General features: G+C 46.2%; 1 protein-coding gene across 4 annotated transcripts; it reads right to left on the bottom strand.

Annotated features, from left to right (window-relative positions):
• Positions 1 to 11,646: 11,646 nt before the first annotated feature.
• Positions 11,647 to 16,580, bottom strand: LOC126537520 (RNA-binding protein 1-like). 4 transcript variants are annotated; one of them, XM_050184609.3, is made up of 6 exons: positions 16,450 to 16,575; positions 14,899 to 15,093; positions 14,550 to 14,642; positions 13,909 to 13,938; positions 12,097 to 12,205; positions 11,647 to 11,891 (listed from the first exon to the last, which is right to left on the bottom strand). In XM_050184609.3, coding segments are annotated over exons 1-5 (426 nt in total). In that variant the 5' UTR covers positions 16,452 to 16,575; the 3' UTR covers positions 11,647 to 11,891; positions 12,097 to 12,099. The 4 variants fall into 4 exon arrangements, with proteins under 4 accessions (XP_050040566.1, XP_050040569.1, XP_054930300.1 ...); XM_055074325.2 differs by lacking the exon at positions 11,647 to 11,891 and adding an exon at positions 12,943 to 13,329 and having other exon boundaries at positions 12,118 to 12,205; positions 16,450 to 16,580; XM_050184612.3 differs by lacking the exon at positions 13,909 to 13,938 and having other exon boundaries at positions 16,450 to 16,569.
• Positions 16,581 to 16,827: the final 247 nt, after the last annotated feature.

Raw genomic sequence — 16,827 nt, 5'->3', positions numbered from 1 at the left:
TTCCTCTCAACAATTGTTCCTACTCCGTGAATGCATTCACAGTCAGAACATTCAGGCATGGAATTAACTACATATAATCAAGGTAAGTCTGTTCACCCGTGCTATCTTTGCTAGTGTGTGGCAAAAGAGCAAGTTCGTTGGAAGCGAAATTTGCTGTAATATGAAACTTAACATTGAGGTAACAGTACATAATTTCTGTATATGCACCTTGTACTGGCTGGAGGATGCTATGGCATTTGCATTTATCAATCCAGTGTTGCCTCAGCGGCCGCTCGGCATGTGATGGAAATCACATTTTATTGCTAACGACAACGACCCACGCTTCATTGCAATGTCCTAATGTTAGGCACTGGGCTTTACCATACTCAAGTGCATGAATTTTCACAGTTCTAGCAAACATGTCCAATTACACATATGCACAGCATCCAAACTTCTGACATTTTCACATGTCTAACACCTTCACCACGAAATAATTCATCAGTGTCGTCACAGCAAATGTTCATAGCGTCAGTCCCATTTATTGCTCCCAGTTCTCGCTAGGCTGAGTGTTCTGGGCGATTCCACGAGAAATGAAACGTGCATGTCCACTTGATATTCTTGTTTTGTCTGGCTTTTTCTTATATGTCATGTAGGAATATCCAGGATGCACGAATCCGAAAATATTATTCCCAAAAAGCGTTCCCAACAAGCCAAAAAAATAATTGAAGGTGGCGGCGCAAGCATCCTCCTACGCTTACCAGAATATTTTCAGATCGCACAGCCGAATTAAATGCAAACTAAAAACATTGTGTCAAAAAGCTTTTCTGTTCAATTTAATGTGCCTCACAGTAAATTATTTCCATGCGCTTTTTTTAGGAAAAAGAAAAAATTAAAAAATGAAATCCAAAAATTGCCCAAATCAGAAAAATTGTTAACTTTGACGCGTCTTGGTGCGTTTTCTATTTCACACACAAACTTGAAAAGTCTCAAGCATAGAATATGTTCTCTGCAACATTTATGCAAAATATTATCTTCCCACATGACATATAAGAAAAAAGTTTAAAAGTTGCACGTTCTTCCAAAAAAAACTCATTTTCAAAAATAAAATAATAAAAAATTCGTCTCAAATTCTTGAAAAAATTTTCAATGGAAGTCCGCTTATGTCGGGCAAAATGTGGGCGTGATAATGTTTCCTCACTTGCATTATTCACAACATGTAACAGGCCAAAGTGGCCCCTGTTGAGTGCACTGGCTTCAGTACCTTTGCTGGTTGTCTTATCAGGGACATTGCATGCAAATCTAGTTCTACTTTCTTTACTGCTAAGGAACTTCAGTCTGGCAGCTTGTTTTCAACCAAAAATGTATTGCTAGATTTTATTTGCATATAGTTGTGCGGGGGTGGACTTCTGCCACCCTCTAACGTGCTAATGCGTACCGAGTTTGCAGTACAACCTCTGTGGGCATCGCACTTATGCCTCCAATATTCACTTATGCTTCCAACAGCACGCGAGACACCCTGAGTGCATGTTGTGGCGGACTTTGCCAAAAGCCATCTGGTTCACACAGTAACTGACTTGTAAGCGGCACCAAGGCAAGCCAATCCGCAAGCGACTGAGCGCTTCCATTATCAGAAGGTACGCCACTATGAAGGTGCTACTTAAATGCCTGCTCCCCATCCCCCACATGCAATGGATACCGGAACCTTCTTCGGCACCACCACGCGCCACTCGCGCTATGCCTATTCCAAAAAATTATCAAAGTCATTTGCCGAGCCGTTTATTTCATTTTCTGTTATCGCATGTTTTCCGCGTCCCTCACAGGTAACATCTTCCCGTCTTACCTCGACCGTCACCTCTGCATTTCAGCTGTCTGTAGAAGTGCAGTGCGGCATGACTGAGCCATAGGGTCCTGAAGTTGCCCAATTTCTTATGTTTTGTCAGCCCCTTGCTGACACGCTTTCCCACGCCAAGAACAGCAGAGGTCACTGGTGGCGCCAAACGGACACTGTCCTTCGATAACGAGCGTGGCTCACACACACACACAAACACACACACACAGTTTTCACAGTGAAAAGCTTTAGATGGCCTTGTTCATAAAAGATGAACCCGTGACACATTGTGGAGGCTCACTCACGACAGCGGCGCAGAAAAGGTGACAGATAGTGCGGTGCCATTCAGTATAAACGTTTCAAGTCTAGCCGTTCACTACACACGATGCATGCGCCTCACAGCTCGGTACGAGTATTATGTCCCAATTGTTTACGCGTTCACAAGAAGACTGCTAAGAAAAAAATTTCCTATTGCATAAACATTTTGGATGTTGCCTCCCTCCGGAGGCCAATGCAAGAGGCTAAGGATATTTGCAACGACGACCTCTGCCAGCATTGCCTTATGCGCCTCAAGGAAATCCTGTCTTCATCTAGCGACACCCGCGATGAAGTAGACAAGGCATTCCTTCGGGAAGAAGGAATTGATGACTTGAACAGGTATGTACGTCTACCTTTCTTCTGATGTCTCACCATTGAAGCCACCATCTTCCATTCACAAACGCAGCAGTCCGTCTTATGGAAACATAAAACGGGCCGAGATTGAAAGCATCGTGGTGACGAAGATAAGCGCAACGTTAAGCACTGCACACGGAAGTGTCAGTACACCTGAAGCTTCTTTGATAGAATGCGGTGCATGCGCTGGCTGGTTTAATAACTTGAAGCAAGCAGACAAGACTTCAAGGTCCTGTCGACGGCGCCGCCGTCTCTTAACCATCATGCCACCAAAAGTTGAAAACGCGTTCAAGAAGTAATACCAGCTGTCGCAACGTACATGCTCAGAAAGGACCGAAATTGGCGCAAGAAGCATGGAATGCAGTCAGATTTTGGTCCATATATGAGGACAAGGTTAAGCCCATCAGATGTACAAACTGCGCTCAAGTACTTCACCAAGGTTGAACTTGGGTACTTTCAGCAGAGCCTGAACAAGTAGGGCGTTGTGTCAGTCATCACAAACGGCGAGAGAGAGTACGTCTCAAAGCCGTTTATGACACATTCTATCCGTGAGACGCTCCAAGTGTCCAAAGCAGCTCACCCCGAAAGTGTTATTGCCCGGTCAGTTTTACAGCCTGCATCCAGAATGGTTGTGCTCGCACCACAATAAGAAGTTTGTGTTTGCGTTTATTGTGCTAATGCCAACTTTTGTGTCTCCGCACTTGAGGCATGGAAATCTCATTGGAAGGCATGAAAGCAGTGAACCTTTGCGGCTCCCCAACCACCGACTGTATGTTAGCTGAATCCGAGTGCTGCCCATGGAGTGAAATTCTCACTTTGGCCAGTTTGGGAATGGTCAACGAAGTCACATTTGCCGACGTGGTCACATGAGGCAAAGAACTGCAAGCAGTGAGGAAACATTGTTCAGCATTACGATTTTGTGGAGAACTGGACTGTCCTTCTCTCAAATGAAACACAATCGTACCATTGGCACAAGAAACAAATCTCCATTTTCAACTGAGTCGCCGCGAAAAGGAAAGCAACACTCAGCTTTGCTGTCATAAGTGGCGACATGCATAACGACACAGCCCACGCCTGCTGTGGCCTAGGTGGAGTGCACGAAGCGTTAGATGAAAAAGCACCCATCTACTGTCACGTAACATACGTCAGCGATGGTGCAGCAAGCCACTTTAAAAAATACATGCCAACTGTACGAGTTCTGCCACTCCATGTATACGCCTGTGAGGTTGACATTTTCCGCTACCGGGCATGGGAAGAATGCCCGTGACGGTGTGAGTGGACTCCTTAAGCACTAAGCTTCCTTCCACAACCCGAGGTCTGGAAGCACTGCCTCCATTCAGGCAACATCAAGAATGTGGCCCTACTTCATGCGCCTGCTGTAGCCTTCGAAAAGCGTCGTCACTGGAGTGGAAGTCAGTGCCCCGTATGCTGGGAATTCAGTCATGGCATGTGTGGATGTGTGCCCGCAATCAGTCAAGCGGACATGCGCTGTACGTTGCAAGAACTGCCACTAGCCAGGTGACAGTGCTTGAACCCTTTTAAATACTAACTGCAAAGGACACGCAATAAATTTGTTTGAGCACCGCAAGCAGCGTAGAGTTTGTTCTCCCTTGAATGCCAGAAAACAAAGCAGAAAATACATTCTCCGTTCTTGCCACATTGAAGAACAGTTACACCTTCCTTCATTTGTGACAGCTATTGCTTTTTCTTTTTCTAAAAGGTAGAGTAAATGTTAAAGCAAAATGAGTCATTGTGGCACTAAAGCCAGCCACTTCAACATGGGTCACTTTGGCCCATTATATTTTGTGAATAAAGCAAATGAGGGAGCATATTACCACACCCATGTTTTGCCCGTCATTAGCGAACTTTTATCCAAATATTTTTTTCAATAAATTTGCAAGTTGTTTTTTTTTAAGATGAGTTTTTATTGAAAAAACTTTTTCGTGTAGGAAGATAATATTTTTGCAGATATGCATGTTGCAACGAGAATGTTCTATGTTTGACACTTCCTTCCAGTTTCTGCATGAAAGAGAAAATGTGCTAAAACACATCAGTTGCAAAACCTTTCTGATTTGGGCCGTGTCTGCAATTTTTTTTCCCCGTTTGTGGACAGCATAAAAAATGCATGGAACTAATTTCCTGTGAAGCATATTAAAATGAGCAGGAAAGTTTTTCTACACGTTTTCAGTTTTCATTTATTTTGGCCGCGAAATCGGAAAATATTGTAAGTAATGGGACGCTCGCGCCGTCACCTTCAAATATTTTTTGTGCTTGCTGGGAACGCCTTTTGGGAATAAAATTTTTGGTTCTGTGCAGATTGAATATTCCTACATGACAAAAAAACAGACAAAACAAAAATATCAAGTGACCATGCATGTTTGATCTCTTGTGGAATCACCCTTCTGGCGCTGATGTTAACACTGTAAAGCTTACAATGCAAGGTACCTATAATGGCATGGGAATGTATATCTTCTCTACTGTCAGAGTTCGAGTTTGGCAAAACGCAACAGTAACACTATTCAGAAACATTAAAACCATAGCAGCAACTGTTATTGTCTGATTGTACATTCACATGAAGAGCGTAGTACTCAGCCTTGCATATAGCATGTGAGATAAACTTGTAGTACAGACTGGATGTTGCACAAATACAGATGCACATGTACACAAACAAGCAAATTCGCGCAACTTTAAAGAGGCTACCGACGCCCAAGTCCCCCAAAAGCTTTCATGCAAAGCCTGCAAAAACAGAGGACCTCATGCGGCCATTCACACCGGTTTACTACTGTAGCTCGTTATCCGAAGCTTCGTAGGTGTGTGTGATGGCATGCGTGTGTAATGCATTATGCATACCATGGCGTCCTCTCTCCACGGGCCCCCTGGCCACGAGAAGCCCACACAAGTGGGCTATCATTGAATACTATATCATCATAACCCCATTTGGTATTTATTTAAAATGACAGGTAGCCTGTACTTTACCTATTGCATCAGCCGGTTCATGCGTGCGTACGGCACCAACCCCCCACGCTCGCCAGAGCAGCCACACAGTCGACCCAGAACACAGCTTCTGTGCATGGCCTCTGCTAGTTTAACTTGCTGCAGTGATCACTTCAGCTCCCAAGAAAAAAATTAGGAGATTGAATCTTTTCTCTTCCCTGTTATCTGCTCTGCATGCCCTGCCCACCTCATTTTATTCTCATCTGCCCGCTACGCACTTCCAGACTCGCACAGCTCCTTGGTGGAGCCATCCTGGAATGTATGCGAGCACCACCTATGCAGTTGACTTCACATGCACACATGATGGCATGACATCTGTGCTATGCACCTCACCTCCTAGACATGCCCTTTCCTCCTTTAGAGCGATTGACTCGGCAAGAACTACTCTTATATAGTGCAGTCATAAAATTCCTGCACGAAATTTTCTCCAACACAGTACATATAGACAAGGTATAAAAATTACAAATATAACAAAAATAATTTCGGAGACCCTTCAAGGCTCACTATGGTGTACCCTGTGCCAGTTTGAAGCACAGGATATCTGGCATGCGACTAAGCACAGCGCTTATATCCAAGAAGTTTTGACCATGCACTTCATGCATTCCATACATTTCACATGTGAGCCCACTGGGGTACAATCTAATACCGCAATGATTAGTGCATTCAGTGCCAGTTGAAGAACAGGATATCTGGCATGCGGCTAAGCACACAACGCCTACATGCACTTCGTGCATTCTATACATTCCGCATTTTTGCCCATGTTACAAACTTACAGTCTAGCTGCAATGAGCATGCCAAATGCATTGCTGCTTTTCTAGGCACCCAAGTCTATTGCATCAATCATTGTCGATGACAACCAACTGTCGCAGCCAATGCCAGGGCACACGATTGTGCGGACAAGACCACATTCCCTATAAGTTTAAAGATATCGTGCCAAATGCGATCCCTCACGACTAGAGTTGGAAAAATCCGGACAAGAATGTCACTAAAATCTGGAAAAATCTTGGAAACAAAACACCAAGAGCATAAACTTTATTTTCAAATCAACAAGATTTGAGTCCGACATCTTTTTAGTGGGTCTGGGCACCCGCCGCAGATGCGGCTTCCTCTGCTCACTGGACGGCCCGGAGTTGTGCTGTGAGGTGCGAGCTGAGCAGTGCGGCCTTCCAGCGCGAGCGGAGGCTGGCGGTGGAAGAGAAGGAGGGGTCGGCACTGCCCGACTTGTTTGTTAACTGCTGACACTCCCATAATGTGATTAAGTGTGGCAACCTCGCCACACTATGTGCATCTGTTTGTAGTGTACGTCTGGATACATGGCGTGCACGAGTCTGGGGCTTCTGTAAGAATCCGTTTGTAATTGTCTGAAGCGTACTGCTTGCGTCCTGTCTAAACTAGCGCGAGGGAATGGGTATACGCATCTTCGTAACTGGTAGTGTGTCGTGATGTCGTGGAACCTGGTCATACGATCCTCCCACACCCAGATGTTTACAGTACCCTGCGGGGGCTCTTCCTCCTATGATGCTCGGTGAGTGAGGCCTCGAGCAACGCAGTGAGCCACTTCGTTGGGGTGCTCGATCCAGTGTGTGCCGGGATCCACAGCAAATGCCTTTGGTTATCGAAGTCCGCCTCTCCTAGGTGTATGGAATGTTACTGGAGTATGTGACACGCTTCTTGCGAGGTATGTCCATTTGTAAAATTGCGGATTGTAGTTTGAAAATCGCAGACGATGTATGTCGCTTTGGTTTGTGCGAGGGCCAGTGCTATGGCCACTTCTTATGCCACTTCGGCATGTCCCGTGTTCACGGTGATGCTCGTGAGGCGGTTGCCTTGGTGGCTAGTAACTGCCGCCACGAAACTCTTCCTATCTTGATAACGGGCTGCGTCGGTCAAGACCGCCTCCTTGTTGTTGGAGTAACTTTGGTTCATGTGTTGGGGGTGCATGTTGCGAGGCAATGGGGGTACATATAGTTGCTCACCCCCGTATGGTTCTTGGAATTTCTACTTTGATGCCGTGCTGCGTGTGGTACGTGACGCCGAGCTTATCGAGCACGTGTCTGCCTGGGCAAGTCTTGGATAGGCGCTCAAGTTGGGACACCAAGAAATCTGGACATTTCAGGACAGGGCCTGGAGCACCGAATTTGTTTATACTGGGCATCAAAATGTTTATCATGCTCTGGCCAGCAAAGCACATGCTACCTTATTCTCAACCATAGAAACAAATTTTCAACATCTCGAGCAGCTGCTTCCTCAACCTATCTTTTCTCCTTTAAAGGGACACTAAAGCGAAACAATAAATCAGTTTAGACTAATGAAGCATTGTTTGAGAACCCTGCAGGCAGTCATTTAAAAGAATAGTTTATTAGATGAGAAAATGAAGGTCCAAGTATCAGTATTTGAATTTCGCGCCGAAACCCCAGCGCCGGTGCGTCAGCGCGACGTCAGGGATTCCAAAGTGTTTTCGCATTTGTGCGGCGTTGGCTGAATAAAGGTTCCCGAAACTTGCCATGTTTAATATTTGGTTCCTTTAGAACACAATGTAGTGAACCTGTACCGCTATATATAATTAGGCCCTAGAAGATGCCATCAAAATCCAAGACGTCACAGTCCCCAGGTGCGGGAACATAAGTAGGCGTCACCACCCGTATTTCGTTCTTGCGCTTTTTCTGGCTTACCAAACGTCTTATTGCTGTAAGAGTGGTGTTTTTGGTGTTGTAGAAAGGTAATTTACTGATGCAGAAGAAATCATTTTTCACTTTAGTGTCCCTTTAAGATATTCTTGAAGTCGGCTGAAGAACAAGGGCTCTGCTCTGGTATAAATGCATACTTAACCGTAATTTTTACCAGGAAACGCTCACGGCGAACGCTGTGCACGAAGGAGGGCGTTCTGGTGGAAACGTGGCCTCTTGCATGGGCCGCGATGGATGGATGGATGGATGTGGATGGATGTTATTTTATCAATGGTTCCCAAAGTGGCATAAGTTTGTCGGCACAAGTTAAATGCACACAATGCTTGGAAGGAAACACAGCCTGAACTGAGGGACCCAAAAATGCTGCTTTAGTTTCTTACACAAGTGCTCAGCATATGCAACATTGTGGTACTTGATAGCCGGCCCCATCGTCAGCTGTTGAATAACTTCACACGCTGTTATAGAACTCCGTGCACCATACACCACTGTACGGACATGACAGAAAGTATCTCGAGCCAAAATACCATAGTTGGATGGATTTACATCAAACCCACTTTAAGCGACTGCCTGGAATGAAAAAGGAATTGTGTAGTTGCACTAAGGAACACCTATTCTGCAAGCAGACACATAGCCATACTGAAGCACTGTGGCGGTTTCCACATAACCAATGTGCATGAAAAAAAATGTGGTACCTTCAGCTGCATTTTTGAAGGAATGAAAGTTTACAGCTCGCGATTCGGACGCCAAGGGCGAAGGCACAGAAAACCACTAGTACTCTCTGACGAGGCTAAAATATTACCTGAAGTTTAATGGAAAAATGAGTACAAGAGTGTATTAAATCACTGGAAACCAAGCAAAACCTGGACAATGGGGACAACCTGTAGATTCAGGACACCCAATGTGATTTCAGAACAAAGTTGCTTAAGACCTAGTGCAAGCAGTTCTGTAGATGCACATATGCAGCTGACACTAACATAGGGACATTTTTCAAAACCTGGACACGATCCAGAAATCCCTACTCGTGACCCAAGATGGGCTTTGGTACATATTAGTGCCCCAGGGCATCTACCAAGTTGACATTTCCAAATTCCCCCGAGTGCCCTTGCAAAATTCCCCGAGTCACGCAGAACTATATTTTATGTTAAGACGTGCTGAAACCACGTCACCCGATGCTGTCACTCTCTAAGCATATAAAAAAAATTTAAATAGACGACTAATTCAGTTTGAATACTAAGGGTATAGGGTATAAGCCACGCTGTCTTATCAGAATGATACCAAGGAAGTGCTTCTTTAACAGCTTTATCCTTTTCGTCAGAGGGCATCTTAGATATTGTGTTTTTTGGGTAAATGTGTATATAAAATAGGTAGTTCAGGACGAAAATTGCTAATAGTTGCTGCATATGGTATTTTTGCTTTATTTTTTCGCTGAAAAGTTAGCGTCACGTTTGGGAAGTCGTCACACCTCTATGCTGCCTGAGCAGACTTGACACGCCGAGTGGTTTGTTTGTTTCACAACGTAGCTCCTTCTTGCATGTGAATTTTGTACTTAACTGAATTCTTTCTTATTATGCTTACGCTGCAGACGACTAAACCCGGCCTTGCCGCCAGCGCTCATCTACTTCGACTGGCACTGCTCTGCCTTTATATATATCATGTGGCACCTCTCTAGTAACATAAAAAAAAGTACTGAAAATTAGTCAGACTTTAGCTTTGTACGTTTCTAAGCAGCTCCCTTGGGGAACTTAAAATTGCAGAAACTGCAGCGGGGAACGGCAGTTTATCAGCGTATGCAGGAGAATTGCATCGGCGGTACAGCACTAACACACGCTTTTATTAACCTGTGCACTTGGTGACTTCGTTGATAGTGTATGCGTTTCCATAAATAAATCCACAATTACTCTTCTTGAGGCGACTTCGAGTGCACTTATTCGGTGATGTCACATGTATTAATCGGAAGAAAAATCACAACGGCACATGCAGAAATCGCACCGTGCGGATTTGTTTGATATAAGTCTGCACTAACAACGGGTGCTAATTATTGAGGCACAGAAGCCCCATTACGGTAAGGTTAGAATTTTAAAAAGTACTATCGAGAGATTGCATTACTCAACAAAACTTATCAGCTAGTTAACAAGCTCCACTTCATGTAAATGGCATTTGTCTGCGGGATGCACCTTGCACGTATGTGGACCATGTTGTGTCAAACACCGGTAACATCGTGTTCATACCCGCTCCCACAGGAACAGCGTCTTCCCTACAGCTATCACCGCAGAAGCAGCAGCCTGGCACCCGAACAAAGGAGAAATCGGAGCCGCGAACTTCAGCCATCCTTGCTGCAAAGGGTTGTCGTCTGCTACTGCTCCCGCGCGTACTGTTGAAAGCGCCCGCTAGGTGGCTATCAGTGGCACCTCTATAGGCGGTGCACGAGGCGTATAGCCCCTTCCCACTCTTGTTAGGCTTCACTGCAATAAATTTTCGTATGCTTCACCAAGTTACATTTCTCTAAAGAGGCAAAGCAGACTTTCAGGAACCGGCATTATGCTACGCACCGTGCTTTCCAAGCTTCTAAGCCAATCGCGAGGACCACAAAGGTGCAGTCGGTACCATTGCTGACAGCAGCGAAGTCTTTCAATGAAAAACATGGCACCCAACGACAAGGAGCTAACAGAGAACGTCGAAGCAGCTAGGTTTAGCATTGCCACAGTGGTGGCTATGGCTGCCAGCAGATCTGCGTGCGAGCGCCGGTTCGAGGTGGCGAAGTAATCAAAACTGCAGCGGTGATGGCTTTGATTAATGCAGTTTCGGACCTGTGGTCACGGAAAAAGTCAGAAAAATCGGACGGCAAAGGGTTCTCGTGTCTGAAATTTCAAACGTTCCGATACATTGACTCTATGAAGTATGTGGTGGTGCCGCGAAGCCGTCCAAATTATCGGGCATCCGGAAAGTCTGTCGACTGTACACTGGAAACTCCTCCAGCCTTCGACAGGGCGTCAGACGATTCAACACTATTCTTGTCTGTTACTCGAGCCAGCGTTACCGTGACTTTAGACCTTTCAACAAAATTACCACTAATTTTCCCTGATAGAGGTACAAATTCCCAGAGTTTTCCAGTTTTCCCGGTTGGTAGACACCCTGGTGCCCACTTTTATCAGCACAATCAATGTGCTCATTTGCTATTCATATATCTGAACTTCAAGAACAAATACTTTCCCGGTGGGTTTTCTTTGATATTTGACACTTCCTCCCGGTCCAGTGAGGTACATATTACCAATTTTATACTGCATTCCTATTCCCCTGCATAGGTTAGCAAACCCTATTACTCTTGGATTAACTATCCTTTTTTTTTGCCATTTTCTGTCGGCGTACAATATCAGGTACACAGCACTTGCCCTCCCCCATCACCCCCCCCCCACACACACACACACACCCATTCGCATGCGCGTAAGGGTGAACCATGTAGCAGTATGCGAATAAATACCAGCCGACGGGGTTGAAAAAAGCTTTTATTGTGAAGGTTTGCCAATTCATGAAATAGCTACATGACACACATGACCAAGGTTTTTGTTTTCGTAGTCTTTTTTCTTAGCTGAAAACAAACTTAACATGAAAAAAAAAAAAAAGTTATGGAATCACATATGCAATGTGGTGGTAACTGCATGTCCTGCTTCCTCAGTCTTCCCACAGTCCATCGCAGGATGCCAGCAGCACAGCAGAGTGGCCAGCCCTCGGCCCTGCACAGTTGGGACGCCATGCTTGCACTATGCACACCGCTGTTGGCTCTCGAGCAAGCCAAGAAGACATGCGATGCGAAGGCCAGTTGAGAATGCTTTTAAGCTGAGAGGCGTGTGAACAGCGCTCGGAGCAGGACGCAGCTCTCGGCTGGCAAGTCGATGCGAAGGTATCTGCAGTGGCCTGAAATGCAATAAAACGCCCTACCTGTCAACGCCTCTCCCGAGAGAGTGAGCGGCTTCCGGTAGACCTGCGCAAGCTGCGGGAGCGGCTACGACTGCGGCTTCGGGAGTAACGTCTTCGAGGAGAGCGAGACCTGCAAGGACAATTCAGAAATTGAGGCACCCCCCCCACATTTGCAAAACAAGCATAATCCTCTGCCTCGCCAGATAGCAATTACCTGATCCTCCCTTTAGGCATTCCGAGCTCATGCATCTGTCAAGCAGAACTTCCTAACAGGCGATATTTAACATTATGCAAGTTCTGACAGCACCAACCAAGGTCTTATCAGGCAAATTATCACCTTGTGACAGTTAACCTATTCTTGAACACCAATGCTTATATTCTCTGCTTGAGAAACCCCATGCAATCAATGTGCGATATTCTAACCTCTGAATGAATGCACTTCCCTTTCAGCAAGCCCAATCCAACACAACGTGATGCTTCACTTATTAAGATCTTACATTACACATTATCAAACTCCCTCCACTTTGAAACCATCCACCACTTTGCTACATACACAAACCTCAACACTAACAACCAACTGCTTCAGTGCCGTACAGTGCTAAATGCTGTTCTCAGAACCCTGAAGTGTTAAATGCATCAAGAACACTTGCCAAGCTACGCATAAAATATTCCAGCACGAGGCGGCAAATATAGAGCTAGGCAAACAGCTAAGCCTTCCTGCAAGCCGCTCTCTGCGAATAGCACTGCGCATCCTCCAATTCTGCACTAGGCCTGGCCCGCACCAAGCTACAAGAGAGGGTCACAGAAGGCGCCCCTTTGCAAGTCCTGCAACCCCCAGTGACGCGAGAATGACAGCAAACGGGTAACCTGTGCCAGTGGCAAAGAAGAGCGTTGAGCGCCGACCGGCCAGCTAGGCGAGCGGTGGCGAGCGAAGGGGGGCACGAGAAGGGAAGAAGGCGTCTGCCACCGAATGCGTTGCCATCCCCCTGCGGAAGTGTGTTGGTTGGGAAGCTGTTGGCGCTGGCATTGCTGCCTCGATTTGCTCGCACAGGGGCGGCGTCCCGACGTTTTCTCTCTCTCAAGGGGGTGAGGGGGTTGGTGGCTCAGCCAGCCGCGTCGGCGGCAAACCCTTCCCGCGCAGCGAGATAGAAGTGTGGCGGTGGTTGTTGTTGACGAAGGAGAAAGGTGGTGGTGGTGGTAGGTTGGGTCACTTTAGTCCCTCGGGGGGCAGAGTTAGAGATGATGTCGCATGCCCTGTAAGGTGCCCCATCATGAAAATCATTACAGGAACCTGCACAGGAACGGCCCAGACACCAAACCCAGGCATCACGTGTGGCTACACACCACACAGGGCCGTTCAGGAATTCAGAAAGACAGACAAATACAAGTTAGCACACAAACCTTAAATATAGGCCTCTGTCAACAGTGCGTCTTAACAAAATGATGCGTGCTAGAGTGGACGCCACAACTGATTCACAGAACATACTGTTAGGCAACAAATAAAGTCAAGTACACCAGCGGCATACATCTCGACTTGCAGCCTAATCATTAAAAAAAATGTATGCAACTGCCTGGGCTTGGGTATGGCCTTTCTCACATTTACAATACACTAAAAAGGGTAACAAAAACCATGTTCTTCATATCGCCCTTCCTCTAAACTAGCAATCAACGGACATACCTCCCACCACCATTTCAAGCATAAGCCTACAGACACAAAAGACAAGCAAAGAGGAGAAGAAACCGAAATGTGGTAATGCCAGTTTTGCAGTTCTAAGCAGTGACAAAATAGCACATGGACAGCACAGGCACACAGTCCGCCTGGAAGAAACCTACCTGGACCGTTTAGCTCCGTAACCTCCGTAGCTAGAAAAGCAAAAAGAAAAGAAAGGAAGGAACACTGATTTTGCATGCACTTTAATTGATCTAAATGCGAAGACTTCCTTGCACACATGGTGACACCATTCAAGTTCCTGTACAGGCCTAATCCATTAGTTCACCTTCCCCACACAAGCACCCAAATGAAGCAAAGAAAAAAAAGAAAGTTAACTGAAGTTCAATGTTCGAAAACTAAATCAACAAAGGCAAACAAAACCATGAAATCGCAGGCTGACTCGACGGCAAAAACAAGCTAGCAAACTTCAAAAATACAACGATAACACGCACCCTCTGCAATTAACTTCATCTTTACCTAGCAAAAACCAGCACTGCCCCAACTGTGAGAGCCCCTACAATTTCTGGGCAGTCCATCATGAGCTATTTTAGGCTAGCCAACATCAACACTGCCTCTAGCTAGTGACCTAGAGAATCTATGTGGTGGGCTACGACAACTCGGGATAACGTACTGCCACAAAAACTAAAGTATCCTGAGGGCCAAGTAATTTGTCCTCCAAGCTCCTCAAAAACTGCCACTTGTTCGCTATTGTCACGAGGCATTCAGATTTCGTAGAGAGGCTGAGAGAGCAACAGGAACTTACCGAGGTGGCGGTGCAGCTGGGCGCCTGCTAGCTCCACCACGGCGTGATCGGCCATGGGACATTTCCACCCTCACCCTTGTTCCACAAAGACGGCTGCGCAGTTGAAGAAAACACCGAGGTCCAGTTAGACTCAAATCATACTACAGTATGCAAAACGGGTTTATCCCTTGTCACGTGTGCAACAGTGGGCTAAAAATGTGTCCTGAGCCACAGCCAGGGCTGGAAATTAAACTGCCTCCAGCCTTGCTCATGACGCTAGGAAAAAAAAAAGTAATTAAGAGAGAAGACTGGCAATTTAAAAACTGCAGGTCATCGGTGCGGTAAAGAAGTGCAGTCCAGACCCACTCACCTGCCATCGAGAGCACGGCAGGCATCTTCAGCGTCACGAGAGTCCTCGAACTCGACAAAAGCAAAGCCCGGAGGGTTGCGGGCCACCCAGACATTGCGCAAGGGGCCGAACTTGGTGAAGGCCGCCTCGATCTCGTGCTTGGCTGCCCCACTCCCAAGGTTACCCACATACACCTTGCAGTCAAGGCTCCACTCCCTGCAAGCAACAAGGGGACACACTTCAAATCTAAAGCAATATCAAGCGTGTAAAAATCATTGCTGACAAGAGTCAAGATTGCCTTATGCCTGCATGGCACACGTAACTGTGAACTAAAGATTTGTAAAAATCCCGCGGACATGATAAAAAATGGAGCCGAAGATAGGCAAGCATTTCTCTGGGCACACACACCTTTTGTGGGATACATACACAATTTAATAATGGTCCTTAGACGTAGCATACAAGCAGCAGCAGGCAGTAACCTTGCTTTGGCCGATATGGCCTACTCCAGATACTTTCTAAATAAACTCATTCAGTTGGCATATGATGTGGCGCCCTGTTAAAGGGTGCATTCTTTTACTACGCATTCTTTAAATCAATTTTTAAGAATCTGAATTTTTAGCGAACAAGTTATTTTTCGTAAAACTCAACGCAACATTTTTAAAAGCGTGGAAAGAACGAGAATTCGTGAACTTTACGCTAAGTTCGGGAGTGTTAGCGGGTATGCCATACAAATGTGCAATAACCGAAACTATTCAACGCGGTCTCTTGGCCTGTGGGCAATTTCCAGGTGCAGCAGCCCAGCAATGTAAACAGTAGTCGAACGGTTAACATTATCGCTTAATAGCGAGGCTGCTCGATTGAAAGCTGATCTTGCCAGCACCTAGATCACATTGCGGAAAGCGCACCACACGATCCGAATATGCACACCGCTAGCACAACACCCAGAACGATATTTAAGGTAGCTCAGCAATCACACGAAAATGATCTAAAATGGCAATGACAAATTTCACGTAGCTTACAGTGGAAAAGGGAACGAGCCTGTTTTCCGGTAGGACGAGTACAAGCGCGCGCGCTGCGAAGCAGCGTTCGTGGCGTTGCACCGTTGAGCAGCCTCTGCTAGCGAAATACTCGACTTTTTTTGTAGAACACAGGTGGCATCGCGCCGTTGACGCCCGCATATACGTACCTACACACGTGCCCGCGCATGGCCCGCGGAAGGCTCGGGTGACGGTAACAGCTTGCTCATGAGAGTCATGGTCGCCCGCCTACAGACACCCGAGAGTTAACATCCCGCTATTAAACGCAACACCTTTGACCGTCTAACTGCGCGTATTGTAGTGAAAACGACGTTGTCTTTTCTTTTTTTTTCTTCGCGCTGCGCAGTATTTCGCAGAGCGTGCCCACGGCGCACGGTCGAGTGCACCGTAGACCGCAACGAGGCGTAGCTACAACTAGGCTTAGAACATTTTTTTTTATGTACGCAAACCGGAGCACACCTCGCACCATTCCGCTTAATCAGAAATTAGCAAACGCTATTGCACCACATCAGGAAGGCATACGAAAGGTACTCACATTTCGTGAAATTGCGCCGTCCAGTACGTTCCCCGAGATTTCTAATACGGCTTCCGGCCTTCCAATGCACCTACAGCGAACGACGCAATGCCTTCCAAGCTTCTGGATGAACAGGAGGCCCCCTACTGGTGGCCGCTCAGCCAGTGAGACGGTGCCAACGCTGTGGAGAGATGGCGCTATCAAAGATTCGAAATTTCTGGAAACGTGCCTCTGCCGTACAGATTGCTACTCAAATTATTAAACTTGCATTTTTTTTTACGTTGCTGCGTTTTGCCAGTAGTAACGCTATGATACAGTAAGAAGAAATACGTGCTCGCACAGAATAGGCAAGTACATTGATTTTGTTTTGAGCATTTTCATCGGGCAGAAAGTACGCAA

This window comes from Dermacentor andersoni, chromosome 4 (genome assembly GCF_023375885.2).
Source record: "Dermacentor andersoni chromosome 4, qqDerAnde1_hic_scaffold, whole genome shotgun sequence".
Taxonomy (NCBI): Eukaryota; Metazoa; Arthropoda; class Arachnida; order Ixodida; family Ixodidae; genus Dermacentor; species Dermacentor andersoni.
This window is presented reverse-complemented; position numbering and strand designations above follow the sequence as displayed.

What these genes read in the sequence shown, in the direction of transcription:
- LOC126537520 (XM_055074325.2), bottom strand. An exon ending in TGCCGTGCTCTCGATGGCAG is followed by an intron (nt 14,643 to 14,898) that starts GTGAGTGGGTCT and finishes TCAACTGCGCAG; the next exon opens with CCGTCTTTGTGGAACAAGGG. An exon ending in CCAGCTGCACCGCCACCTCG is followed by an intron (nt 13,939 to 14,549) that starts GTAAGTTCCTGT and finishes TTGCTTTTCTAG; the next exon opens with CTACGGAGGTTACGGAGCTA.